The following is a 26,802-nucleotide window of genomic DNA, read 5'->3' as shown; positions in this document are numbered from 1 at the left end:
ACCATTCTGCTTGTTCCTCCTTGGACTCCTATATATACCTTGGACTCCTAAGCAAAATTAAATTCTCAGGCACAATCCTTCTACCCTTCCGTGGAGTTCATTAGTTACAGAGGGCTCTGCAGGGCCATGGGGCTTGAGGCTGTTACATGGCCACTTCAAATTTCCATTGACCCATCTTAACAACCAGCTCTCTGAAAACCTCTCAGCTCTGTGGACTCTTAACTTTCCTGCATTCCTTCTCTTTCAGCATAGGCCATGTCAGAAATCCTGGACTTCAGAGTTGGACCCTAGCTGGCAGGTCTGTGCTGCCCATGCTGATGTCCCAGGGACATGGGGAATGAGCAGAAGGTACACAGACTTGCAGTAACCCCCTTCTGAAATCAGTAGTACTTCCATTATCTTGTGGGTGGGTATCTGGAAGGCTGTATCCCCCCACCAGCTTGGATTAGAAGCTCAGCCTGAGGATTTGTGCCATGGGAAATGGACAAGATTAGTCAGGACTGAGACAGGTGCCCTCCCCCCGTGGTAAACAGGCCTGTCATTCTCCTGAATGCATCATACCTCATGAGCCTTTTCAAAGGCTGGCTTTTGCTTCTCTAACAACCCCCGATACCTAGGGCCAGAAAGAGAAACTAGCACACTACTTGCCACTTTCAAACCTTCCCTTTGTCTCCTTCGTTATCAAGAATCCCTTCAACTTATATGAACAGGAAATTAGTGAAAGAAATCAAGAAATCAAAGTTATCAAGTCATGAAAAAAATCACTACTTAAAAGAAATGCAAATCAAGGCAACAGAGGTACCACCTCATGCTAGCAAACTGGCTAATGTGACATACAATGACAAATGCTGGAGAGGATGAGGAAAGATAGGGGCACTAAGTGCAATATCAGTGGAGTTGTGAACTGATCCAACCATTCTGGAGAATTTGAAACCCCCCAAAGAGCTATAAAACTGAACCTTTTGACTCAGCAATTCCACAATTAGGTCTGTATTCCAAAGAGATACAAAGAAAAAGGCAAAGTATCTACAAGTACAAAATTATAACTTTTTGTTGTGGCAAAAAATCAAACCAAGGAGGTGCCCATCAATTGTGAAATGGCTAACCAAATCATGATATATGACTAATGGAATACTATTGTTCTATAAGAAATGATGAGTAGGCAGATTGCAAAAAACGTGGAATGACTTAAATGAACTGATGCTGAATGGAGTGAGCAGAGCCAGGAGAACCTTGCACCCTTTACTGTGTGATGATCAACTGTGATAGACTTAGCTCTCCTTAGCAATACAATGATGCAGGACAATTCCAAAAGATTTGTGGAAAATGCTGTCCACATCCAGAGGAAACTATGGAGGGTGAATGCAGATCAAAGCACCCTTCACTTTTTTTGTTGTTTCTTTCTCATGATTTTTCCCTTTTGTTTTGATTCTTCTTTCACAATGTGACTAATGTGGAAATATGTTTAACATGATTACACATGTATAACCTATATCACAGTGCTTGCTCTCTTTGGAAGGAGGGAGGGAGAAAAATTTGGAACTCAAAATCTTACAAAATGAATGTTGAAAACTATCGTTGCAAGTAATTGGGAAAAAATAAAATACTATTAAGTGCAATAAAGTAAAATAAATTGAACTAAGAAAAGAAATGACAGAAAAGCTAGAACTGATGAGCTATGCAAAGTGAAGTAGAACCAGGAAAACATTGTACACAATCAATACCGTGATCCTAGGCAATTCCAAAGGACTCATGAAAAATGCTATCTACTTCCAGAGAGCACTGATGAACTCTAAGTGCTTTTTTCCTACTTTCTTCATTTTTCTTGTTTGTTTTTTGGGGGGGGTTGTTTATTTTTTGTAAAATGCTAATTTGGACATGTATTTTGCATGACTTCACATGTTAAAAAAAAAAGCCAAGAACCCTCCATGCTGTCCAGTTATCTATGGACCTTTAAGTAACACTCCCTCCTCAAGAAGATCAATGCCTAGTTCACTATTGGCTTTACCCAAAGCAGTCACTATTCCATTAAAATACTTGGGTTCCCCAATTCCTCTACCCCTTCAACTCTTATGACCTCAGTCATCAGTTTACTTTACCCTCACAAACACAAAGTCACATTAGCCTTCTCCCTTGGCTCCAATGAATATATTATCCCCATGCTAGACAGTAGCTGTACATGGTTCCCTTTGTTTCTGGAAAGGGGGTGGAGGTGGGGAAGGGGCTGACTGGGAGTTACTAGTGCATTTTGAAAGGAGAAAGTTGGCTTTGAGTGAGGCTGGGTAAAGAATAAAGATGCTATCTCTGCTTTGCTGGGTATAGCCAGGTGTTTCACCCCAGTGGAATGTCAACATTCAGGCTGGGCTAAGTATAAACCTCTCAGGTAAGCTGTACACGTGGTTGTTAGTGTAGGGAGACTTACCTATTCTGGTTAGGTGCACAGGTTTCCCCCTCTCTCATCCTGCAGTCATGGGGCTTGTTGGAGCCAATGAGGCACTAACTCCCAGAACACCTGAAGGTCAGATCTGCGCTGCTCATCTCTAGGCCATCCTCCCTGGATGCATATCTGATTTCTAGGGAAAGAAAAAGGGCTGGCCAAACACACCCAGACACCTACACTGTAGAGTAGTGGGGCTAGACCTTCCCAAAGTGCCTTGCAGCAGAGTACCTCCTACAAGGCCCAGCTTCTGACTCTTAGAAGAGGGAGGGACAGTCCAGAGGGAGGGATCCAGAGAGGAGGAAGAAGAACGGGACCTGAGGGCCCAACCACTGCATGGTGAAACCCAGTAAGGCCCTTTGACTTCCTTTCCTCTCTTCCTCCTTTCCCCGCCTCCCTCTCACCAAACACATCCAGCCTTACCCCACTGCAAGAGACGGTCCCCTGAGCAGTTTTGCACAACCCAGTGTTACTGGCTGGTCTCTCTTATCAGAGGGAAAGAAAAGAACTAGCCACCATGGCAACACCCCTCTCTAAACCCTTACGGCGTCTTCCTCTCTTGCGCCAGGGTATCAAGATAAGGCGCCAGAAGGCCAAAGGTCTTTTGCTGGAAACCCTCCCTCAAACTGACAAAAAGGTATGAAAAACTGATGGGGGGGGGGGGGGGGGAAGAGGATAGGCAGGGGTGAGAGGGAGGTGGGGCCTTGTGTGTGGACCAGGGTGCTGTGCTCAGATGTGGATGATACCCTGATACCAAGTTTCCATTAGCTGACTCAGGTTGAGGAACTGAGGTCTGGGGATGAGAAGGGAGCCCGAGGAAGGAAAGATTGGTCTGTGGTCTCAGTCCCTGTCCCTCCCTGCCTCTGCCCCCAGGCTCCAGGAAATAGTACTGGCTAACAGTTGAGTTCTCTTCCAAGGTGATGACTCATTTAGCAGAAGGGGAACTTTCTCTGAGACTCCTTAGTGAGGAAAGTTGGGAGAGAAAGGGCAGTGTTGGGAGCTGAGCTCTGCTCATGGGTTCTCTAGTTCTTAGTGGTGTTTTCTGAAACCTAGGAACGAACCTAATTCCCCTAACTCGTGACTGGAAGGGGGCCCTACAGTTCGGTAGCTAGACTAAGCAAAACCTGAGTAATAGCCAGAGACTATATACCACCCCCTTCCCTGCCCCTTGTGAAAATGCCCTCCCTCCCCTGCCTTAACTTAAGAGTGGGCAATGCCCAGGAGAGAAAGACACCCCAGGGCTTGAACTGCTCATTCCCTCCCTCTGGATATCTAACTCTCCAACCTCCTCCCACCTAAGGTCCTGACAACTCCCATGGCTCACATTGTCCTCAGAAGCAGGCCTCACACTTCCGTTGCTGATGCTTAGTAGGGGAGTACTTGAGGTTAGATAAGCAGTGTGGTTTCCTCTACGGGTAGGCTGGTGGAGGTGGGGGGGCAGGGTGGAGAAAAGGGAACCAGACAGAACAAAGCAAGCATATATCACTATCTTCTATAGACTAGTGCTGAGGGCAGGCACCCCTGAAGTCCAATGGACCCTCACAGTGAGCCTCTGGAGGGCCTCAGGCCAGGCCAGGCTAGTGAAGAGGTAGCCAGGCTCCTCTACCCTGACCTAGGCTTTGGCCCCTTTCTGGGAGGGGAGGATATGGTGCCATTCAGGGAGGGGGGAGGAAGAAAAATCAACAGTTATATGTTGACGGGTGAGCAGCACTAGGACCTCCCGCTCCCTTCTTTGAAAGATTCTCACAGATGCTGCCTGGCAGGCTGTGCCTTGGGCCAACCATTTCTCAGGGTATATGGGAGGTGCTGACATCCTTTGGAAAGCACAGGGTGGACCCTGTCCAATCATTGTTATAGCTAGCTCTTGCCCTAGCACAGAGCTCACATGGTGGGTCTTCTTGTCCTTCTTCTCTAGATGGAGACGCCATCTCATCACTTCTCCTCAGAGGAGGTAAGAGCCAGGGGGTAGAGAAAGCATGGGAGCCTGGAGGGGAGCCCCAGGTCCTCTGGAGGCCCTTCTATAGATAGCTATGGGTAGAGGTGCTACAGGTGGCATCTGGGGAAAGTTCATTTTAGGTGCTTAGCCCTTGGTTACTGAACCCCTTCACTTTGCTGACTGAGCGCCCTGTCCCTGCTCTGGGCAATGGCATCAGGGAGCTGGAGCTTGGGATGAGTGGGAGAAGCTAAGTTGGAAGTAACGTTCTGACCTAGTTGGATTGGGGTCCTCAGGAATTGTATAAGGAGGAACCAGGGGCCTCAGGCCCCTGGGGAGTATCTGAACTAGATTTGCCTGGTACTTTATAGCAGGCTCTCCTCTACGAGGAAGCTCTCTATACAGTCCTGCACCGACTAGGCCAACCCGAGCCTAAACATGTAACAGAAGCATCTGAGCTGCTGGGTTATCTACAGGAGGTAAGACAGAAGACCCATTGTCCTTTCTCCTTTCCCAGCGTCTCCCTCCATCACCCCCCACCTTGGCCTTGGAACTTGTACATCATGTCACTGTAGCAAAGTGGTACTCCTCCTTCTTCCTCCCTAGTCTCCTGTGACTAATCCCCTGCCCCCACCATCCTCCTCCTCCTTCTACTCTCTCTCTCCTCATCTTGTCATCTCTCCTGGCCCCCTTCCCCTGACTCCCTAGGCCTTTCACATGGAGCCTGAGGTACATCAACAGCTGCTCCGAAAGGTTCAGGATCTTGAGGTACGGGAGGCAAGGGGGTGGGAGAGGTAAGGCCTGGGGGGAAGGGGGGATGGCTCTAGCCATTTCCTGGTCTCAGTACCTCCCTCTCCAACTCCCTCCTTCCAGAAACCCTTGTTTTGTCTGAAGGTGACGGTAAAGCGGGCCAAAGGCATTCTTGGAAAGGACGTCAGTGGTGAGTCAAGAAGTGGGGGTCCTTCCTATTCCCTTCTATGAGGGCTAGGATCCTCTCCAAATGGAATTCTGTCCAAAACCTTCTCCCAAGAGTCTGCAGCTCCAAATCAGCTGCTTCTCCTTACCAGTTGCCAGGCCCCTATATGCCTGGTTTTCATCTCTCACTCCTCTTTGGCCCTCTTGGGTTTCCCCACTCCCCACCCCCACCCTAGAAAGAGGCAGAGACATCAGATGTCCCCTCCCTGGCCAGATCTCTGTAACTTTAAATTAGGGGTGAGGAAGGACTGATTATAAAGGTTGACTTTCTCTCCCTTCCTCTCTCGTTACCTGGTATCAGGGTACAGTGATCCCTACTGCCTGCTGGGCATTATTGAACAGGGGGTGAGCGTGCCAGATGACAGCCCAGGGCATCGGCGACGGCAGAAAGCTGTAGTAAAGAACACAATCCCTGAAGACCAGACCCATCGCACTCAGGTCATCAGCCAGACCCTCAACCCTGAGTGGGATGAGACATTTTTCCTGTAAGTCCCTCTCCCCTCCTTCCCAAATTCCCATGTTTGTCCTATCCTGCTATAAGCTTAGCTGAAGACTTCATCTCTCCCTTCACTTTATTACTGAGTAAGTGGGATGAAAGCTGTCTGGGCTCTATTTCAGAGGTAGCTGAATGTATGGAGTCTACTAAGCTAGTCAGACAGCAAGTATGCACAGAGGCCTCCAAGGGGACCAGTATTGGACTGAATGTTTAGAGTACAGAGTAAAGGAAAAGCCTAATCCCTGCCCAGAAAGTATTTAGACAACACGGATATCAAGTGTCTTAGCAGGATTGGGGGTGGAGGTGGGAGTGGGTGGGCAGTTGTTATCTAGGTGTCATGAGTGACAACTGTGAAAGTAGATTTAGGTTCTATGTCAGGAAAAACTTCCTAACATGGAGTAGGAGATCTCAGGAGACAGTAGGTCATCACCCTCATTAGCGCTCTTCAAGGAAAGCCTGTATTGTTAGGGTTGATACAGTCTTGTGCTTTACCCACTGGACTAGAGGACCTCTCAGATCTCTTTTGGTTAAAAGCCTATGATTCTGGGTCAGCAAGGTGAAAAATAGGTTTAGTGAATCCAGAAAGACTTCCCATAATGGGTAGACTTGAGCCTCAGTTTTAGAGAAAGTGAAGGAGTTACAGCTTGGGCAGAGACTCAGAGATGGGAGAAGAAAAAGCGGGCTCTGGGGAATGGGCAAGAAGGCAGTTGTTGCTTTGTTTTGTTTTCTTCTCAGAAAAAAAAGTATAAACTAGAGGAGAGCTAAAGATCAGAGCAGACAGGGAGAGTGGGATCTGTCACTCCACCTCCCCTTCAACCACCAAACTGCCCTCTCTGTCTCACAGGGAATTTGAGGATATAACCACTGCCAGTTTCCATTTGGACATGTGGTACGTATATGAGGACTGAGCACCGCCACATTCTCATGGTTGCAAAGGGAAAATCAACCTACTACCAAATACCATGGACAGTATCTCAGATTTAGAAGGGACCTCAGAGGTCATCTAATCTAACCCATATCTGGCCAAGAATTCCTTCCATGACGTGACTGACAAATTGGCATTTTTTTGGTCATTGTTGTTCAGTTGTTTTTCAGTCATATCCTACCCTTCATGACCCCATTTGGGGTTTTCTTGGCAAAGATACTGGAGTGCTTTGACATTTCCTTCTCCAGCTCATTTTACAGATGAAGAAACTGAGGCAAACAGAGTTAAGTGACTTGCTCAGAGTCATACAGCTAGTAAGTGTCTGAGGCCAGATTTGAACTCAGGAAGATGAGTCTTCCTGACTTCATACTTGGCACTCTATCCACTGTGCCACCCAGCTCCCCCAAATTGGCATTTAGCCTTTTTAAAAAATCCTGTTTGGTATTTAAGGCCTCACCCCTTCCAGGATTGTTATACTTTACACCCTCCCACATACTCTTCAATCCAGGGACACTAGCCTACTTGTCACAGAAGACAATCCGTTTCCCTACTCTGGGCATTTTCCCTTGCTGTCCCCATGCCTGCAAAGTCCTCCTTCCTCATTTCTGCTTCCTGGCTTCCCTGGTTTCCATCCAACCCCAGCTAACACCTCACCTTCTACAAGAAACCTTTCTTGATTCTTCCTTAATTCTAGGACCTTCCCTTTGTTGATTATTTCCAGTTTATCCTGTATAGATCTTCTTTGTACATAGCTGTTTGCGTGTTATCTCTTCTATTAGACTGGGAGTACCTTAAGAACAAACACTGCCGTTTACCTTTCTTGTATCCTCTCACTTAGTACAATGCCTGGCATATAGTAGGAGCTTAATAAATGCTTATGGACCAATTGAAGATGCTACGAAAAGGAAACCCAGTCCCACAGAAGGTAGTTCTTTTCACTTTGGATAGCTCTAATTGTCAGGAAGACTTTCCTTAAATCAAGACAAAATCTTCCTCTGCAGCCTTTGTCCTAAATCTACTTTGGGTACCACTAAGACCCTCTTCTCTAGGAATAACTATCTAATAATTGAAGGTAGCCATCATGTGAGAAGCAGCCTGGTTTCATGGATACTGACCTTAACTGAGTGCAAGAAGGCCCAGGTTCAAATCCTGCCTCAGACACTTACTAGCTGTATGACCTCAGTCAAATCACTTATCCTCTCTGGGTCTCAATTTCCTCATTTGTAAAATAAGGGGATTAGCCTCAATGACCTCTGAGTTTCAGTTCTAGACCAATGTGGTGACATTCCCCTTGGTTTTCCTCTTCCTGGATGGTCTCCAACTTGTGCTTAAAACGTACAGATTCAAACATATTGTTTGGGATAGGGTTGAACCAAGGTAGAGTAACTTATCTCTAGTCATGGATATCTGGGCTTTGGGGGCTATTCAGCCACTAAAATCCCCAGGTCTTTTTCACAAGGACTGTTGTCTGACCACGCCTTCCACATCTTGTACTTGTGAGGTTGTTTTTAAATTCTATTGTAAGACTTCATCTCTACCTCTAAACTGTAATCTTCATAGATGCAGACTGCTGTTCTTATCCACTGGGATCTTTCTATCCTCTCCTATCCCTCTGGTATCTGGTATCTGCAAATAAAGATAGGATGCTTTTACAAGAGAGGCTTCTCTCTGTCCCACATCCCTCCCTCCAACATGGCTGAGGTCCTTCCCAGCTCTCACTCCACTGATTCTGTGATCTCCTTCTCCCCATAAGGGATGCAGACCAAGTGGAGTCTGTGAGGCAGAAATTGGGGGAGCTGACAGATTTGCATGGCCTCCGGAGGTAAGGACCCCATGCCAAGTAAGAAGGAAACATAGCCGAAGTACATGGGCATGGGTACAAAGGTACCCTCTCTGCTGGGCGGGGGGAGGGGAGGGCGTCGCGCGCGGGGCGGGACGGACAGACTGCTGGCCTCATTCTGGCACCAGGCTCCACTATGAACCCTTGAAGTGGCCATACTTGGGTATCAGAACCCCGCCTGAATGCCACCTCCTCTTATCTGGGCCTTCCTAGCCTGACCTCCCCAATGCCTTCCTCATTGGTCCCTTCTCTCTGACTCAGGATCTTTAAGGAAGCACGAAAGGACAAGGGACAGGATGACTTCTTGGGGAATGTGGTCCTGAGGCTGCAGGTGAGGTAGAAAAGGGGGAGATGGATGGGAGGTGGAAAAGAAGGGGATTGAAAGATCAAAGTGGTCCAAGTCTAGCCTGAAGGGTAGAGAAGACGCTGATACTTGAGGATGGGTGTGGGTCGCTACTGGGAACCAGGACAGATTCCCTCAGTGACTCAGTGTCCTCGAGAGGCTCAGAGACTAGGTCATATATCTGTCCTATGTCACTCTGTACTCATATACATGTCCCCTTTTCCACATGTATATCTTTGGTCCATCTGGCACCAGGTGTCCATGCCAGAGCATTCCTTATGTCTTAAGAGATAGGGCATGTGTTTCATGTTCTCACTATTACTCTGCCTGTGTGCCATATAGCTATCAGTATTTACACCTGTCCATCTGGGGAGTCATAACAAAGGTGGGACAACTGGCAGTTTGTCCTAGGGCACTGATAAGCACAAGTGTAATCCTTTTCCCTAAGTCAGTTCTCCAGCCAGTCATCCCAGAGTCACTTCTTCTCTGGGGTCCCTCTACCCCCATGACCATATTCCCTGCCTACTACTGTCCCTTATTCCCCCCACCCCCAACTGAATTTACCCTGGACACCAAAATTCCTAGTTAGCCATTTATCCATTTATGTTTCTTCATGTCCATCTATCTGCCCTTGCACAGGACCTACGCTGTCGGGAGGATCAGTGGTATCCACTGGAACCACGAACAGAGACCTACCCCGATCGAGGGCAGTGCCACCTGCAATTTCTGCTCATTCATAAGCGAGTGAGTGGGACAGAAGGACAGGCATCAGAGTTCAGAGGTGTTGAGGCTGGACCCAACATCAATCCTCCTTTCCCTCTCTCTGATGACTCACCTACAGTGACCCAATGAGGGGATAAAGGCTTGGGGTGGGGAAAGGAGCCCAGGCTCATGGACGAATCCTCCTCTCTGATGTCAGTGGCCTGTTCTCTATTGTAGAGAGCCACCACTACCAGTCGCACCCATCCCAGCTATACAGTACATCGCCACCTTCTTCAGCAGCTGGTATCTCATGAGGTCACTCAGCACCAGGTACCTATGGAAGAGGAGAAGGAGGTGTTAAAGCACAGGGGAGGAAGCCAGGACTCCAAAGTGGAGAGGAACAGCCTCAGGGTACCTCACTAGTACCTGAACACGGAGCTCCCTCCTTCCTTTACAGGCTGGGAGCACTTCTTGGGATGGAGAGCTGAGCCCTCAGGCATCCACCATCCTCTTCCTCCATGCCACACAGAAAGACCTATCTGAATTTCACCAGTCTATGGCGTGAGTATTCTAAAGGACTGTTCCCCAATGTCAAGAAGTCCAACAGAAGTCCAATAAGTCCAGGCCCCAGTGCTGTCACCCCTATCCTAAAGCCTATAAGAATGCATACTCCCTTTGTAACACACCTGTAGCTTTTGGGGCTGAGGTGGGGATTTGGGGAGGAGGGCAGTGGACATTAATGAAGAAAAGCATACCTGAGGACCAGTGCCCAGCTTTACGCCAGGCTCATGCTGTCCATATCCGATGTAGGCAGTGGCTGGCCTATAGCCGACTCTATCAGAGTCTGGAGTTTCCAGGGAGCTGCCTGCTACACCCCATCACTGCCATGGAGTATCAATGGATACAGGGGAGGTTGAAACCAGAGCAGGTAGGATTTATGAGCAGGGAGGGGAGGAAGGAATATTGAGAAGACAAGGATCCTTTCATTGTCACGTGGAAGAGGAGGTACTTGAGTCCCTCAAATTGTGACATCATACACTGGTGTCTCCCTCCCTTCCTCGGATTAACTCTTTCACCACTCCACCCTTCATAGAAAGAAGAACTGGCTGCCTCTTTCAATTCCCTATTGACCTATGGACTCTCCTTGATCCGGAGGTTCCGCTCTATATTCCCCCTTTCTGCCTCTGGCTCCCCAGCTCGTCTGCAGTCCCTCCTCAGGTAGGATGTCTCCCCATCTTTCTTATTTCCATCCTGATCTCCAGGAGTAAAGTCCTTGTTTAGAGTTAGAGTGGGCAAGAGGATCCAGTTCTTGGGTTGAGGAGAGAGGTAGTGGATGGAGGAAAAGGATTTAGATTGGGGGTGTTCTAAGTTGGGGAAAAAGGTAAGGGCTTGAAACACAAGTATTGCGCATAAAGATCTGTGCTAAGGGCCAGGTAGGAGAATGAGCCATTTGGACGCAGGGTGGATGGGCATTTTGGACATAGGTCCCTTTCCTTCCCATGCTCAGGGTCCTGATACAAATGTGTAAGATGAAGGCATTTGCAGAGCTGTGCCCTAATGGGGCACCCTTGTCTTCTCTGGTGACTGAAGTGCTGCGGGTATGTCTCTTACTCTGTCCCCCATCTCCTGACCTGAAGGTGAGGGTGGGATGCCCATGGCTGTCCAGTCACTGGCCACTGACCACTAACCATGCTTCTACCTGGGTAGGCTGACCCCTGTGGCCCAATGAGTATCAGGCCCTCCTTCCAATGCCCAGCTTTCCCAGCCTATCATTAGCACTTTGGCTTCCTTTTTTCGTGGGGTCCATGCCCCTGAGACAGACACTGATGAGTCCACACCACCTCCTCCCACAGACAGGCACCCTCGAGTGGTTCCATCTGAAGCAGCAGCACCATCAGCCTATGGTCCAGGTGAAGGGCAGGGCCTGGGCTCAGAAGTCTGGGAGGGATAGATTGGAATAAAGAGGTTTCAGGTCTTCTCCTCATTATTGGTTTGCTCATTTTTCTTCTCTCAACGCCCTTCTAGGATATGCAAGAGATGTGTAAGTCCGTGTTGAGCCTGGTTCTAGATGTCAGTGGGGATCTGCATCAGTGTCAGAGAACCTGGAACAAAATCTTCTACAAGTGAGAGATGTTCAGAAAGGGACCTTGGGGCCTGGGCTGAGAGAGCAGGGGTTGGGGACCTAGTTTCAGGGGATCTGAACTGAGGGAGGGAGACACACTGAACAGATGGGGAGCTGGGGGCCTGGGCTGTGAGAACTGGAAGCTAGAGGCTGGGATCCTGGACTGTGAGCTGAGAAGTAAAAGCTAGAAATCTGAAGGCCCAGGGTGGGTCCAGGGATAGGGATCTGGGAGCCAGAGCCATCACTAGGGATCAGGACACCAGGGCCCTGAAACTTAGAGAATCTATGGCTTTTCTGCAGTAGCCATAGTCTAAGTGAGTTGGTCTCATGCTGGCCTAACTGTTCCTTCCCTCCACATCCCACTTCAACCCTATTAACCCTATAGCAACTGTTTCTTGAGTCTCAGTCTCCTCATAGGGACCAAAATTTCTGTCTCCACCATTGTCCTAGAATCCAACTCCACCCTTCCCTCTGCCCACCATGAATTTGTCTTTAAAAATTGATTTGAGTCTGAATTTCCTGCTGCTCTCCCTCATTCCCTATTTCCACATATTTTGCAAAGCTTTGCAAAGCTGCTAGTTATGGCTCTGTGGGGAACCCAAGTTTGGGGGAAGTAAGAAGAATTGATTTTAGAACCCAGGCTTGGGGTAGGGGAAAGAACATTAGGGAAGTGTGCCCAGCCTAACCTTCTCCTCTTCTGATTCCTTCTCTCTAGTACCCTGAAGATTAATTTTTTCTCCATGGCTTTCTTGGAGCTGCAGAAACTTGTGAGGGTCTTCTTTTTTTCTCCCTTTTCTCTTCCAAAAGAGACTCTGGAGAAGGGGAACAAACATTTATAAAGCGCTTACTATATGCCAGGCACTATGCTAAGCATTTTATAAATATCTCATTTGGTCCTTACAACAACCCTGGGAGATAGTTGCTATTATTATCCCCATTTTACAGTTGAGGAAACTGAGGCTGACAGAGGGTAAGTGACTTGCCCACAATCACACAGCTAGGGAGATTTGAACTCAGGTCTTCCTGACTCCAGGCCTAGTGCTTCATCCATTGTACCAACTGGCTACCTGGGGCCAGAGAAAGCATTATTACCCAGGGATGCTATTGTTGTCTGGTCTACCCCTGCAGCAGGGCATTGCCCTGGGCATTCCTGACCAACAGTTCTTTCTCTTTGCAGGTGGCCCAGAGAGTAAAGGAACACATGGCGATGGTGGGTAGTGTCGTGTCCCCAGAAATGGGGGAAAGCTTATTCCAGCTCTATCTTAGCCTCAAGGAGCTCTATGAGCTGGTCCCCCCTCCTTCTGAGAGGTACCTACGCTGAGTGGTAATAGGGGATACGGAGGGAGGAATGTGCTTGAAAGAGATTACCCTGGGATAGCAACTGCTCTCTGGGGAGAGCCAAGGTATGCACATGGGGCCCTAAGCTACTTGCACCTACCTGTCACTTCTCCCAGGGATGGGACCTTGGATCTGGATGGCTTCCACAAGTGGTTCCTCCCAGCCATCCCTGCCTGGCTGCTGAAGACCTATACTGTGGCATTGACTCGGCTCCAGCGGGCAGTGCAAATGGACCAGGTAAGGTCTGAGAGTGGGAACAGGTCACAGAGAGATTCCTCCTGCATTGCCTCTCCCACCATGAGGAGTTGCCAACAGAGAAGAACTTTCAGACACAATTCCCATTTCTCTGCCAGATGTCACACCCATGGTAAATCTGGGGTTAATTGAGGCATCTCTCCTTAGACTGTATTCATAATAATACCAACTCATATTTATACAGTACTTTAAAGTTTACAAGATGCTTTGAATATATTATGTATTTGGATCTTCGTTACAACCCTTTGAAGTAGGTGCTATGATACCTAGAAGGGTAAAATAGAAGGGCAAACTGAGATTTGTAGAGGTCTTACTGAGGAACTCATATCTAATTATCTGGAGAGGAATTTGAAGCCAGGCCTCCCCATCGAGATGCAATACTACATTCCTTTTTTTCATACCATCTCCTTTCTTCTCCCCAAGCTGGTCCCTCTGGGTGAGATGATCAAACACAGCACATCTGCTGTGGATCTGTCCACATGCTTTGCCCAGATTGGCCACACTGCCCGACAGTTGGATTGGCCAGACCCTGAGGTTGCCTTCATGATCACAGTCAAGTTTGTTGAGGTACGTAGTGAGGGAGGGCCTCGGGCCATTTCCCCACTTTCCCTGACCCTTCCATCTCTTCTACATTTCCCTCTTAGAGTGTTCTCTTCAGTTCCTTGATTCATTTTAATTCAATCCCTGAGCAAATCTTCAGGGATTCCTCTAAACATTTCATCCCTGCTCTTCCTCCCAAGCATCCTCACGCTGCCCCAAAGTCTCCAATGGCCTCTTGCACCCCTTGGAATCCCTCCTTTCATCTGCTTCCTTATGGGAGTACCATGTTTCCTTATTCCCTTTCTCTATGACCATGATCCATCCCCAGGATACCTGTAAGCTGGCTCTGGTGTACTGTAGCCTAATCAAAGCTCGAGCCAAGGAACTCTCTGTCAACCAGAAAGACCAGGAACAGGCAGCCAATATGGTGAGAACCTGGTTTTGATGGGGTGGTGTTAGGGAAATATGTGGGAGTTGGGGAAGGATGTCTAGAGGAGAAGTCAAGTGGAGAAATGTCTGGCTTCCATGATCAGTTTGTTCCTGGGCAGGGGGTGAGGGTCAGCGTCTTGGAACAAACTGAGTCAAAGCCTTGCCCTAGCTGTGCGTGGTGGTGAATAACATGGAACAGCTTCGGTTGGTGGTACTGAAGCTCCCAATTCAACTGGCATGGAAAGATCTAGAACAGTGGGCAGGGGCCATCTTAGAGCCAGAACAGCTACAGCATACACTACATGCCCAGCTGCAGGGTGCCCTGGCTGGACTGGACCATGAGATCCGAAGTGGTGTTCGGACCCTGGCTGAGCAGGTACCTGCCACCTCCACACCAACATGGTCCCTTTGAACCTTCCCTTGCTCTTGACCTCATTTTGACCATGATCCTCTCAACCTGACTTGGTGACCTTATCTTTGGTGACTCTCAACATGTCCCTGCCCTGTCTGGACCTCAGCCAATAACTCTGTCCCACCTATCCCCTGCTCCCTCACTGACTTCCTGATCTTTTTGTGGTTGGCAGTTGGAGGCTGGCATTTCAAGGCACATCCAGAAAATTGTGGGCAGCAGTAAAACCACCGTGCCTGAGGATGTGAGTGAGCCCTTTGGGCTAGGGGGTTTTTAGGGCAGGGGGCATTGACTAGAGTCTTTACAGGTATGTGAGTTTCAAAGAATCATAGGACTGAAAACTAGAGGAGACCTTAGAGATCTAGTCTACCCCCTCCTCACTGTACAAATAAGGGAACTGAGGCCCAGAGAGGTTTAAATAACTTGCCCAGGGGCAACTAGATGGCTCAGTGGCTAGGGGACTGGCCCTAGAGTCAGGAGGCCCTGAGTTCAAATCAGGTTTCAGATGCTTACTAACCATGTGGTCCTGGGCAAACCACTTAACCCTGATTGCCTCAAAAATAACCAACCAAACTTGTCCAAGGTCACTTAGTAGAAGAGACTAGACTGAAACTCAGGTTTTTTTATTCCAGACCTAGTAGGCTCAGTAACCTTACACAGGTTGTTGGGGGCAGGGATGTCTTCAACCATTCATCTGTGTATAAACTGATTTCCTTCCCTGGGTCTCAGTCTTCCCCTCTGTCAAATGGGAGGGTTGGCCTTGGCAACCTCTGAGGTCCTGTGTAGCTGATATTCTGTGGTTCTGGGAGGGTCAGGTCAGGTTGATTTACCAGGGGGTAAATCTCAGCAGGGAAACAACTCTCTTCCTTTTTCTTTTCCTCCCCTAGGCCATCCTACCTCTGATGAAGTTCTTAGAGTCAGAGCTTCATTACATGAACAGCAACTTGGTGCAGGAAAACTTTAACAGGTTTGGATTTGTCCCCCAATCCCCACAGCAGCACCAAACAGGCCTCATCCCTCTCTGGATACCTGAGGATGTCTCCTCCCCCGAGTCTTACCTTCTCCAGGTTAAACTTTGCCTGTCTCCTCAACTGATCCTCCTAGGATGGGTCTTCAGAGCACTCTTGTCATTATTCTTCCAGAAATGTGCTCCCTCTCCCCCAAAGCTGACCCAGACAGAGAACCATGGGACAACATCCCAAGTCTGGATGCTGTGTCTGTTAATACAGCTCAAGATGGCATTAGATTTTTTTGTTTGTTTTGTTTAGCAGCCAGCTTGCTCTTAGGGCTTGTGTAGAGCTTTTGGTCAGTGTGTAGGTTTTTACATATATTTCTGCCAAATCAGGAATCTCCATCCTATATTTATTTAACTGAATTTTGGGACTTTCCATTCACCCCCATCAAATTTCCCCTTATTAGTTTGGTTCATTGTTATCAGCTGTCTCACTGTTATCTGTAATTTGATTAACCTGTTATCTTCTATGTCTTCATTCAAGGCACTGATAAAAGTATTGAGTAAAACCAGTCCCTAGGTTCCCTTCTGTCTTTCCCCCCATCATATGGGCCTTCATACCCATTCCTAACATTAAGCAATTTCCTAAGAGGGACTCCATTCTCAGCTTCACACTCAAAGTAGGCCAGGGTTAAGGGGACAGAGAGAAGAAATAGGGAACAGGGTTGGAATTCACTCATTGAAAAGACAGTACGTACTATGTGCCAAGGGGATGCAATGACAAAAATTAAACACCCTGCCCTCAAGGTGCTTATATTCTATTGAGTGAAACATTAGACACACAAAAGACAAAACTGATTAAAGTAATCACGGGTGGGGAGGGGACGAGCAGCTCCGTGGATCAGAACAGGTTTCCTGTAGGAAGTAGCTCTTGAATTTTGAGGGAAGCTAGGGCTTCCAAGGGGAAGAGGGTGAACATCACAGGTAAAGCACTGTTCAAAGACCCTGAAGGACATGAACTGTTGTGTACAGAGAGTAGTAAGTGGACTAATTTGGCTGAAATTAGGTGGAACCTGTAAAGGAGAGTAATGTTTAGTAAGCCTGAAAAGATAAACAGGAACCAAACTGTGGAAGGCTCTAAACATCAGTTGAGTTTGTGTTTTATCTCCTAGGCAAGAGAGTGGCATTGGGGTTTCTGGAGCAGGGTAGTGACATACTGAGACCTGTGCTTTAGGAATATTACTTATATACCTCTTATGTAGAGGATGGATTGGGGGTATGGAGGCAGGGAGACCAATAGTCCAGGTGAGAGGCAATGTGTAGGTCTGAACTAGTGTAGTAGCAGTGTGACTAGAGAGGAATGTGATACAGAAGATATTGGGGGGCAGCTAGGTGGTGCAGTGGATAGAGCACTGGCCCTGGAGTCAGGAGTTCAAATCCAACCTCAGACACTTATTAGCTATGTGACCCTGGGCACCTTGATTGCCTCCAGAGAGAGATACACACATAGGGAGAAATACTGTGGTCCTTGGAAACTGATTAGATGTGAAGGATAAAGAAGACAGAGTTGAAAACTGCTCTGAGGTTAAGAACCTGAATTCAACAGAAACAGGGAAATTTGGAAGAGTAAATGATTTTGGAGAAAATAATGAGTTGTGTTTTGGACATCTCTGTCTCTGCCTTTTGCTCTCCTCTGGGTATCCAGTCTTCTATCACTGCTCTGGACTCACACCCTCAGTGTGCTCACTCAGACGGCTGCAGCCCAGCAGAGTTCACCCCTTACCTCCCAGAAGCTGAAGACTGCCCTGCAGGTATGAGGAGTGAGGGAAAGGATATTATCCTCAATGGGAAGGGAACTGGAGAGAAGGGAGGGAGGGAGAGAGGGAAGAGATTCCCAGGGAGTGATTGTGGCTGTCTCAATGCCTAGAACCTAGAGCTCTGTTTTTATGGCGAGGGCTGTGGCCTGTCCCCTGAAGTCCTTCACACACCTTCACTGCAGGTAAGGGCCCCATGGAGGGGTGGGGGCAGGAATCTGTGTCTCTGACTGTCTGACTGTGCCCCACATCTGATTTTACCCCATCGATGCCCCCACCTAACTGGCCTTCTGACTGTCCCAGCCTCCTGACAGTGGTCCCTCCGTGCCCTCTGGCTCTGTCTCCTGCCCCTTCCACTCCCCTTCTCTCTGACCATCAGTATTTCTCTCTTGCCTGAAAGAGGAGGCATTAAATGACCTTTAAACTCTCTTCATTTCGTGGTCTATTATGACCTCCAGGATCTTCAGAGGAAACTGGAACTGCAGGCATCCTCCAGTCAGGAACTCATTCAAAGATATTTCAGCAACCGCATCCAGCAACAGGTGAGACTATTTCTTTTTGCCTGCTTCAACATTGTACAGTCTACCCAGGAGATACAAGGCTGTCTCATCTGTCTTGCATGTATGTGTATGGTCTTGGGGAGTACATGTGTGAAATACCCCTTCTCCCAAGCTCCTGGTACCTTCTTCGTCCCTCTGCAAAGGAAGCAGGTTTCTCTTCCTCCTTGTGGAGTCCCAGAGTGTCCCCCCTACTTGCCCCCATTAGCCCATATGTCCCCACGTAACCCAGGACTGAGCTCCATCTCCTCTGTTGCTGCTCAAAACCCCTCCCTCCCAAAGGCTGATACCACATCAGAGGAGTTGGGAGCCATCACCATCAAGGTCTTCTACAGACTGTCGGAACAGAAACTCCGGATTGAGGTGCTCAGTGCCTCCAACCTACTACCTCTGGACTCCAACGGTGAGCAGGGAGGCAGAGCCAGGCACAGGGAGGGCAGCATGTTCCTTTGGGCCTCTCAAGCAAGAGTGACAAAGATTTATTAAGTACTTGCTGTATTCAGAGATCTGTGCTAGTGCCTGGAGAATGTACAAAATTTACATAAGACAGCCCCAACTGCATGGACTCTTCAATCTAGTAGGAAGATAAGCCAAAAATATACTTCATCATATCAAGGGGCCATGGTTTCACCAGTATGGAGACCTCATTAAAAAAAAAAATTTATTAAGGGTAAATGCAAAGTCTTATACTTCACATTAAAAAAAAAAATCATCTTTGTAAGGACAGGATAGATCAGAAGATCCATAGATGTAGAGCTGGAAAGGACCTGGTTGGGGTGGAGAGGGCCCCGGGAACAGCTCTTCTCCCTAAAGTCCAACCTCTTCATTTTACATACAAGGAAATTAAGACCCACAGAAGTTAAAATACATGCTCAAGGTGATGTAAGTGGTATGTAGCATGGGCAAGATTTGAACTGAGGTCCTTGATTAGCTATCAACTTGTCCAAAAAAGATATGGAAATTTTAGTGGACTCCAAGCTCAGAATCAGTAGTAGTATGATGTGGCAGCCAAAAATGTAAGGTCATCTTGAGAGCTAGGTTAATAAGGGAGGAATTTTGTGGTGGCTGTGTTGTTTCAGTTGTGTCCAGCTCTTAGTGACCTGACTCTTCAAGGATTCCTGGGGTCATCTTTAGCACAGGGAGATATAATAAATAGATTAAATATGATATATTTATATATTAACATAATATATAAATATAATAAATATTCTATATAATAAATAGATTAAATATGACATATTTATATATTAACATAATATATAAATATAATACATACCCTGTGATTGCATTAGAGAACTACAAAACAAAGTGCTGTGTGCAGTCAGGACAGAAGTCATCGCTGCTCAGAGGGGAAAAGAGAAAGGGTGAAAACCAAAGGCAGCTTCTTAGCAGGGGGTGACATTTGAATTGAACTTTAAAGGATAGATGAAGAGAGGGAGAGAGGACAGACAATCTGGGCACAGGGGACATAGGACACAGAAGCATGGAAGTGGATTTTGTTTAATTTTTCAGCAGAGGAGGGGTTTCTTCTCCTTGGAGGGCCCAGGGATTCTGCTATGTGTGGAAGCCAAGAGTGCACAATCAATTTAGGGTGGCCAGCTTTGAACACAATTCTCCATGGTTACTGGGGGATGTCAGGACTGCCCCAGCAGGGGTGGGAGGAGTGTGCTGGGGTTGTGACAGAGGGCAGAGGAGATCCTTTCCCCATTCCCTGCTTCCTCCCCTCCCAGGCACTAGCGATCCCTTTGTCCAGCTGACCCTGGAACCACGACACGAGTTTGCCGAGGTGGCCCCTCGGGAGACACAGAAGTTCAAAAAGGAGCTGCACCCTCTGTTTGATGAAGCCTTTGAGTTGTGAGTCATGCCTTCCTTTGAACTTTGCGTCCCACCTGTGCTTTGGTGGGATCTCCCTTCCCAGACCTAGATCACCTTTCTAGCCTTCCTATCCTTCCCTGAGCCTAAGCACGCTCCTGACCCCAAGTTGCTTTTCGATCCCTCTACTACTGGCCCCTCCCCAGGGAAACAAGCCCAGGGCTCCTCTCCCAGATGACTGGTAAGGACTTGGGGGGAGGAGTGAAAAGGGAAAGAGCTTGGGACAGGGTGCATAAGTGAAGTTTGTAGCCCTGGGAGTTCCCTTGCTGAAAGAAGGGAAAAAATCTCCCACCTTGAATTGACTGCAGTAGTCTATTCAATGAAGAGGACAGGAATCTCTGGCTTGGAGATAAAGGGTCAAAACTTCTGCTAGACTCCCAGATGTCCTATTGATCCCATGACAAGCATTCCAGGTACATACACGCTCACACACACACACACACACACACACACATACATACATACACATACACAAACACATCTATATTGTGTGTATATACACATACATCCTCTATACATCCCCTTTCAGGCTTTAGGCTTCATTTGCATTTCTCTGGTCCATGTGAGGGGAGGGAGAGTTTAGGGGTTCACTCACATGTGGCCGATCTTCAGTTTGGTGTCTCCAGAGTCGTGCCAGAAGGAAGGAAATTGCCTCTTGTTTACTGTTCTGGACCACGACAGGTTGGGGACTGATGACCTGGAGGGAGAGGCCTTCCTCCCTCTCAACACTGTCCTGGGGCTCTCTGGGGACAATAATCCTGGCCAGGTGCCTCAGACACGTTTGCCTCTCATCTACCCTGCCTCTAATGGTATGCTATCTGCTGGGGAGAAGGGCGGGGGACTCCTGGGCTATTGAGGTCTGTGGAGGACTTTGGGAGTCTGTGAGGAGGTGGAAGGATATTTGTGCTTCAGAATGTTCAGCCCCTTGGCATGGGGCAGTGAGGCCCTGGCAGGAAATACGAACAGGAAGCTTAGATTCTCCAAGTTTCTAACTCCTCCTATCTATCTTCTTTCCCAGGGGACCCCATTCTGCAGCTGCTGGACATCAGGAAGGGTGATCGGGAAGCTCAGGCTTTTGTTAAACTCCGAAGGCAGCGTGCCAAACAAGCTGAGCGTTTGGGGCAGTAAAAGCTAAAGGGACCTGCATGGGCTCAGGAGCTGAGTTAGGTCTGGGATCTTCCCTTCATCTCCTACCAGAAAAGATACTCCTAACCTGCCCAACTCAGTGCCCCTATGCTCCTCAGTGCCTAAGGGAGGACACTGACCCTTTAAGAGTGCAGAATGGCACAATCTAGAAGTGCACTGTGGTAATAACTAGAAGGGGTGTGTATGTGTAGAAAGAAAACCCCCCTGGGGATCCTCAGTCAGACTATTATGCCCCTACCACATCCTGGTTTTTTCCTCTAGGGTCCCTAAGAGGAATGGGTAACAACTGTCCTCTGCTCTTCAGCTCAGAGACATCCTTCAAGCCAGGGAAGCTCTTTGGGGTGGAAATGAGAAGGGGAAAGACAAGAGTCTGTTCTAGATTCTCCCTTCTCACAGAAAAAAAAATTGTTCAGATTGAACTTAGTTCCAGCAGTCATGGTCACAGTCACGGAATGTCAGAGCTAGGAGGTAGCTCAGGGATCATCTGATCCAATCCCTTCATTTTACAGAGAAGGAAACGGAGGTTCAGAAAAAAGTGACTTGCCCATAGTAAATGGCAGAGACAGAGCAATAATTCAACTGTGAGTCCAGGGTGTGAGCTTCCTCCCACCTGCTCAGTCCCTGAGGTAGAGCAGACAGAGGCCTCATCAGTCTCAGGTTCCCTGGACCTTTGCTCCCTTGTGCCCAGCGGATTTGGAAGGGGGACTGACAGTTGAAGGGAGTAGGATGCTACTTTGGTGACTAACCATGGGCAACAGAACAAGGAAGGGGTGGCTGGGACCCAAGTCCTTTCTCTTGGGCTCAGGGAGTAGACAGGGGTCTGGTTGTGATGAGTTACTGGGGATTCCTAGTCTCCTGAAAAGTTCCTGGACCCCAGAGCCAGAGTCAGAAGAGTAACAGGAATTCAGGAGCTGATTGACAGGTCATCAGCTTAGCAATCAAAACCCTCCTCTACCCTGGCACTGATTTTCTTTCTTAGTGAAACAATAAAAAATACTGTTCTCCTAAAAAATCCATTGTACTTTGCAGTGGGACCCATGTAGCTGCAGTTGGGCTCAGGCCACATGCCAGGCCACCCACCTACCCTCCTCTGAGTTCACAGCAAAGCCATTCTTCCACTGCTATGGTGGGCCTGTGGGCTAGTTAGAGGATGGATGTGGTGAGAGAATGGGGGTGGGGGGGGAACAGGGGGGAGTGGAGATGGGGTTAGTTCTGTAGTCTTACTGTACTTGCTAGGGTAGGTCATTGTTTCTGGAACTGTGATTATTTGCTTTTGGAAAAAAAAACTTTATCAGGTAATTTAATAGAAACATCTAACCCTGTCTTACTGCAATGGGATTTCTGAAACACTGTGCTTTGGGAAGTCTGAGTTTGTAAGCATGGGCTTGAAACTGTGTCATCACTGGGTTTGAGGCTGTGAGTGTGCTCAAGATAAGTGGATCAGGGCCCTACTGCCCACCTGGGTGCCTCTTGGCAGAGCTACGCCTCAGATTACCCAAGGGTAGGGTCCTTGCCACAAGAAAGTGTCCACCTAAGTACTTCCATTATAGCTGCATGAAATCCAGGAGAGTCTTCCTAGCCTCAGTTGGGTTATTGGGTCTCAAAGATGTCTACATATCTAGTTGGAAAGAGGGAGGAAAAGCATGTCCCTTGCTCTGTTCCAACTGGAGTACACTCGTGGAGTGCTGACCCCGTGTGCTGGACACTGCTGAACATATGTGGCTCAAAGCTGAAGTCATTGGTTGTGTCAGGGATTGGCCGCTAAAGCCAGAAGCAACCCACTCAGTAGACCTTAAAGGGAGTAACTTCACTCTCTGAGACTTTTCCTATTTGCCAACTAAGTCAGAACTCTTTAAGCCTCTTGGGCTTGCAGGAGTGTATCCACCTTCTCTCCACCTCAGCAATATTGTAGCCGAAAGCAACTACAGAGTCATCTTCTCTGGGGTGAGCCTGAACCTTAGCTTTGGGCTGCCTCTTCAGTTTCATTTCTTCCCTGAGTAGATGATGGAGCAGCAATATTGAGTTGAACGTTCCCATTCTTGAAGGCAACCATGAGTTTTGGGACCTCCTGGGTCCTTAGCTGGTGAGAGCTGCACTTTGGCAGAAGTCCCTAGGAAATGTTCCAGGACTTTTTTGGAGAAGGGTCATTACTTCAGTAGCCTAGTCCAGGGCCTGGTTTCCCAGAAGGCAAGGACCTAGAGGGGTTTATTCATTAGTGCAATAGAGTTGTGAAAGGGCAAAGCCATTTTAGCAGTCCCACATATGCCTTGTGTTTTGATGTTTTAAGTATCAGTCTCTGAGGAGAGTTTAACAATAGATGTAAATTATTACTGCTGCTTCCTCAGGTCTTTGTTAATGAGTATTTGTGAATTTCTTGTGTTAAGTCTACCTTTTACATGGAGAAATAAATAGCTATTCCATACCTGCTTTACCCTGGACACTGAGTTTTTTTCCTACTTTTCCTTTTTGGGAAGATATGAACCAAACCTAAGATTTAACTAAATTCCTGGGTTGGGGGAATAAAAAAACCAAAGAGTATAAGAAAGAGTCTGACTCTTTTCTTTAGAGGTCAGGTTCCCTCAGGACTAATGTATGGGTCCAGAGCTGAGAAGGGGGCCCTAACCACAGAGTGAAAGAACAAGTGTCCCAGTCCATGGGGCCCAGCAGTTATGTGTTTTTGTCAATGTAATGTGGCAGGGATGGGATTGGGGAAGAATCTGGGAGTTTGGGAAAGGGGCATCAGGGGCATTCTGGGATAGGGGAGGGGGTGGGTCTCAATTCAGGCTTCCCTTCGGGTTACAATGTTCTCACCAGCTCCCAACTTAGACTTTTCCCACTATCCTTTCTCTTTCCCTGTCTGAAACTGCAAGGTCTGGGACCCAGATTTTCCTAGGCTTAGGTTATGCTACTCCCATACAGTCAGCATGTGGGCAACTGGGCAACACTAGGCTGAGGCCTACTTTCTTGTACCAAATACCTCTGATTCCTCTAGGAAGTAGTTTGCCTCTTGAGCTTCAGGTCTTAAGACAACAATTCCTCCATGATCTTCACCCACCCATACACCTTTTTTAGATTTTCCCATGCTCTCAATCTTCCAGGAAAAATTATTCTGCACCAGCCTCTTCTGCAAAGTCAATAGAGTCTATAAACAGCAGTCCTTGGATACAGAACCCTAAAAGAGGCTATCTTAGAGGTACCAATGAAGTGTGAGGGGAATTGTGCCCAGGAATAAATGTTCGGTGTTAAAAGGGTCCTGCCATCTTTGGAACCACACTTGGAAAAAAGGCACCTGGGAGGGAGCCTAAGGAGGCTGCACTCAGGGTTGGTGCCAAGAGCTCTGTTTTTAGGCCTGGAAAAGGAAGTTTAGGGAGAGCTCTTCCTATGACAAGGGGCAAAGGTCCACCAAGAGCCCTGGAAGGTCTGAGGAGTAAGGTCCTGGTTGGCCCCTGCTCAAGCCTTATGGAGGTTGTACTGATGCCCAGCTACTATCCCACCCAACATGATCTGGAAGACCCCATTCCCAAAGTATGAATTCACTATAACTTCAATTTCATACTTTATTTCCAATGGCTGGGAGGGTTTTTTTTTGTTTGTTTCAGTATCTTTTTTAAAAAGAGAAAAATTTCATCTATTTCATCAAAAGCCCTTTTTCTGTTGAGCCCATGGGGGCTTGAAGAGGAAGAGAGAAGCCCTTGACCCAGCCCTCTTCCTCCACCCCCATCACATGGTACAGACCCAGCTACTATGCCAGGGTCACCACCATCTTCAACCATCCTCCCCCCCGCAAGCCCCAGTATCTCTCTGTACAAAAGAATTTTTAAAATGGAAGCTAAGACAATATACATTAGACACGCACGCACACGCGCGCACACACATGCACACACACACATCCTCACTGAAAACAGTGACTGAAAAACAGCTGCACTTGGAAAGCACCTGGGAATGCATCTTCACCCCCTTCCTGGCAGGGAAAACAGAGCACTGCGGCTGTGTGCTCCAGTGCCCTTGGTCCTCAGCTCATGCCTCAGAAGGGCAGTTCACCCTCCTCCAGTTTGGGGGTTTCCCCAAGTAGCTGCCTAAGGCCTGGGAGGAGGGTGGAGCATATGAAGGGGCAACAGAGGGCAAAGCAAGGGGGGCACAGAAAGATTAGTACCAGCCTGGATAGCAATCTTAGAGACAAAGTTTCCTGGGCCAGGCCCCAATCCACCCCATGTCATCAGAATGCAAAAAATATGGAGCTGGGGCCCAAACAAAGGCCTAGACAAAATTTGTTAACACCCTGCCCATACCACACACACAAAAGCCCACAAATTTACACATTAAGTGTGAGTGTAGGCTCTCACACATGCACGTCTACTCCTATGCCCACTGGACACTTGGCAATGTGGTTTTCTGGAAGGGGGCCCTGATTTTGGGGATGCTGTGTTAGTATGGGGGTCCCCAAGTCCTGGTTACTACATAACTGGTGACCTGTACATGGATTAGAAGGTGTGAGAATGGAGGGCACTGGGCTAGGAGGGGCCCCAATAAAGGTGCTAGTGAGGAGGGAAGATTACAAAAGAGCACCACTGACCCTAAATCTGCCACATTCTCCCCCCCAATCCTTCCACAACACACAGGAAAGGAACTATTCAGGACAATAGGCTTTCTCTCCCCTGACACCCTTTTAATTTCTAACATTTAGTAAGAGGCAAAGGTTTCTTAACCTTCTGCCAGCACAAGGGAATACTGAGACACCTCTAAGTTCTGGGAAACCCACCCAGGGTTTGTGGGCGGGAGGCCAGCCAGCTCTTTTGCTGATTAGAACACAAATCTGCTTTTTAAAAAATACAATTCACTTTAGTGGAAGTTTCTAAGCCACCATCACCTCATCCCCTGCCAGGATTCCAAAAGTTTACTAATTTAAAAAGGTGATGGTACCAGGACTGGCATCTATGGTCCCTCAGGTCAGGGCAGGGAGGCCTTAGGACAGGACCACTCCTTCTGGGCCTCTGCTTCCCCAGGGGTCTAGACTTTATTCCTCCAATTAAGAGCCCCCCTCAATTTTCCCATCTGTTTTTAGTCCCAATAAGGATTTTTAAAAAGTTATTTCCTAAATTTAAAAAAGAGACATAAAGAGACTCTGCCACAGTGGCTTGTGGGTGGGGTGAGGAGACAAATTTGTTTCTAAAGTAGGGAAGGGAGGGGAGTGGGCAAGGATAGGGCTGCAAAATCTTCTTTTAAAAGTGCTTGGTAACTCAGCTCTGTTTTAAGTGTGTGTCTATATCTACATACAGATATACACACAGACACCCTTCACACATTTGTCCTTGCACACACACACAGACACACATATATATGTGTGTGTGTGTCTGTGTGTGTGCCTGTGTGTGTGTGTATGTACATACACACACACACAGGCACACACACACACATATATATATATGTACTTTAAAAAGTTCTATGTGCTGTCTGGCCCGGTGGGTCATGACTGGAGGGGAGGGCGGGCACAGCTTGGGTGGCAGACGGGGCACTCGCTGTCCTCTGCACACAGCTCACACAGCACAGTGTGTTGGCACTGCAGCACCACCCGATGCTGCTCTTGACACTTGAGACACTTTGCAGGTGACTGCATCTGGAATACCACCTGAGGGTGAAGAAGAGCCAGTGTTCACAAAGGACCAAGGAAAAAGTGGCCTGCTCTTCATCAGCTCCCCAAGAAGTATCTTCTTCTCCAA

General features: G+C 47.9%; 2 protein-coding genes and 1 long non-coding RNA gene across 12 annotated transcripts in view; 1 reads left to right on the top strand and 2 right to left on the bottom strand.

Annotated features, from left to right (window-relative positions):
• Positions 1 to 193: 193 nt before the first annotated feature.
• UNC13D (unc-13 homolog D) lies at positions 194 to 23,516 on the top strand. 6 transcript variants are annotated; one of them, XM_072645726.1, is made up of 33 exons: positions 194 to 348; positions 3,006 to 3,074; positions 4,353 to 4,388; positions 4,742 to 4,849; positions 5,079 to 5,138; positions 5,244 to 5,310; positions 5,647 to 5,830; positions 6,686 to 6,730; positions 8,520 to 8,588; positions 8,868 to 8,937; positions 9,589 to 9,693; positions 9,889 to 9,981; positions 10,109 to 10,212; positions 10,462 to 10,579; positions 10,745 to 10,869; positions 11,159 to 11,249; positions 11,505 to 11,561; positions 11,677 to 11,774; positions 12,489 to 12,540; positions 12,951 to 13,081; positions 13,228 to 13,348; positions 13,790 to 13,933; positions 14,235 to 14,333; positions 14,505 to 14,711; positions 14,920 to 14,988; positions 15,632 to 15,711; positions 17,402 to 17,507; positions 17,624 to 17,695; positions 17,969 to 18,052; positions 18,350 to 18,470; positions 19,798 to 19,921; positions 20,552 to 20,748; positions 20,958 to 23,516. In XM_072645726.1, the coding sequence occupies exons 1-33, from the start codon at positions 331 to 333 to the stop codon at positions 21,065 to 21,067; spliced, it is 3,234 nt and encodes a 1,077-aa protein (XP_072501827.1). In that variant the 5' UTR covers positions 194 to 330; the 3' UTR covers positions 21,068 to 23,516. The 6 variants fall into 6 exon arrangements, 5 of the variants coding, with proteins under 5 accessions (XP_072501827.1, XP_072501829.1, XP_072501826.1 ...); XM_072645728.1 differs by lacking the exon at positions 194 to 348 and adding an exon at positions 2,698 to 2,786; XR_011975098.1 differs by lacking the exon at positions 194 to 348 and having other exon boundaries at positions 2,822 to 3,074; positions 20,566 to 20,748; positions 20,958 to 21,774.
• Positions 8,261 to 9,925, bottom strand: LOC140528169 (uncharacterized). The gene is made up of 2 exons (XR_011975100.1): positions 9,785 to 9,925; positions 8,261 to 8,392 (listed from the first exon to the last, which is right to left on the bottom strand). It is a non-coding gene; the product is annotated as an uncharacterized lncRNA (long non-coding RNA).
• A 1,112-nt stretch (positions 23,517 to 24,628) lies between the features above and the next one.
• Positions 24,629 to 26,802, bottom strand: part of UNK (unk zinc finger) — a 40,340-nt gene continuing 38,166 nt past the window's right edge. For all 5 annotated transcript variants that reach the window (XM_072645730.1, XM_072645731.1, XM_072645732.1 and 2 more), the window contains exon 16: positions 24,629 to 26,711. In XM_072645730.1, coding sequence (XP_072501831.1) covers positions 26,550 to 26,711 — 162 coding nt within the window. In that variant the 3' untranslated portion in view covers positions 24,629 to 26,549. The remainder of the gene's footprint in view (positions 26,712 to 26,802) is intronic.

The sequence above is a fragment of the Notamacropus eugenii genome, chromosome 2, assembly GCF_028372415.1.
Source record: "Notamacropus eugenii isolate mMacEug1 chromosome 2, mMacEug1.pri_v2, whole genome shotgun sequence".
Lineage (NCBI taxonomy): Eukaryota > Metazoa > Chordata > Mammalia > Diprotodontia > Macropodidae > Notamacropus > Notamacropus eugenii.
Note: the sequence above shows the minus strand (reverse complement) of the source record. Positions and strands in the feature narration are given on the sequence as shown.

What these genes read in the sequence shown, in the direction of transcription:
- UNC13D (XM_072645725.1), top strand. Translation starts at nt 2,955, where the DNA reads ATGGCAACACCCCTCTCTAAACCCTTACGGCGTCTTCCTCTCTTGCGC. An exon ending in AGTTTCCATTTGGACATGTG is followed by an intron (nt 6,731 to 8,519) that starts GTACGTATATGA and finishes TCTCCCCATAAG; the next exon opens with GGATGCAGACCAAGTGGAGT. An exon ending in TTCGGACCCTGGCTGAGCAG is followed by an intron (nt 14,712 to 14,919) that starts GTACCTGCCACC and finishes TGTGGTTGGCAG; the next exon opens with TTGGAGGCTGGCATTTCAAG.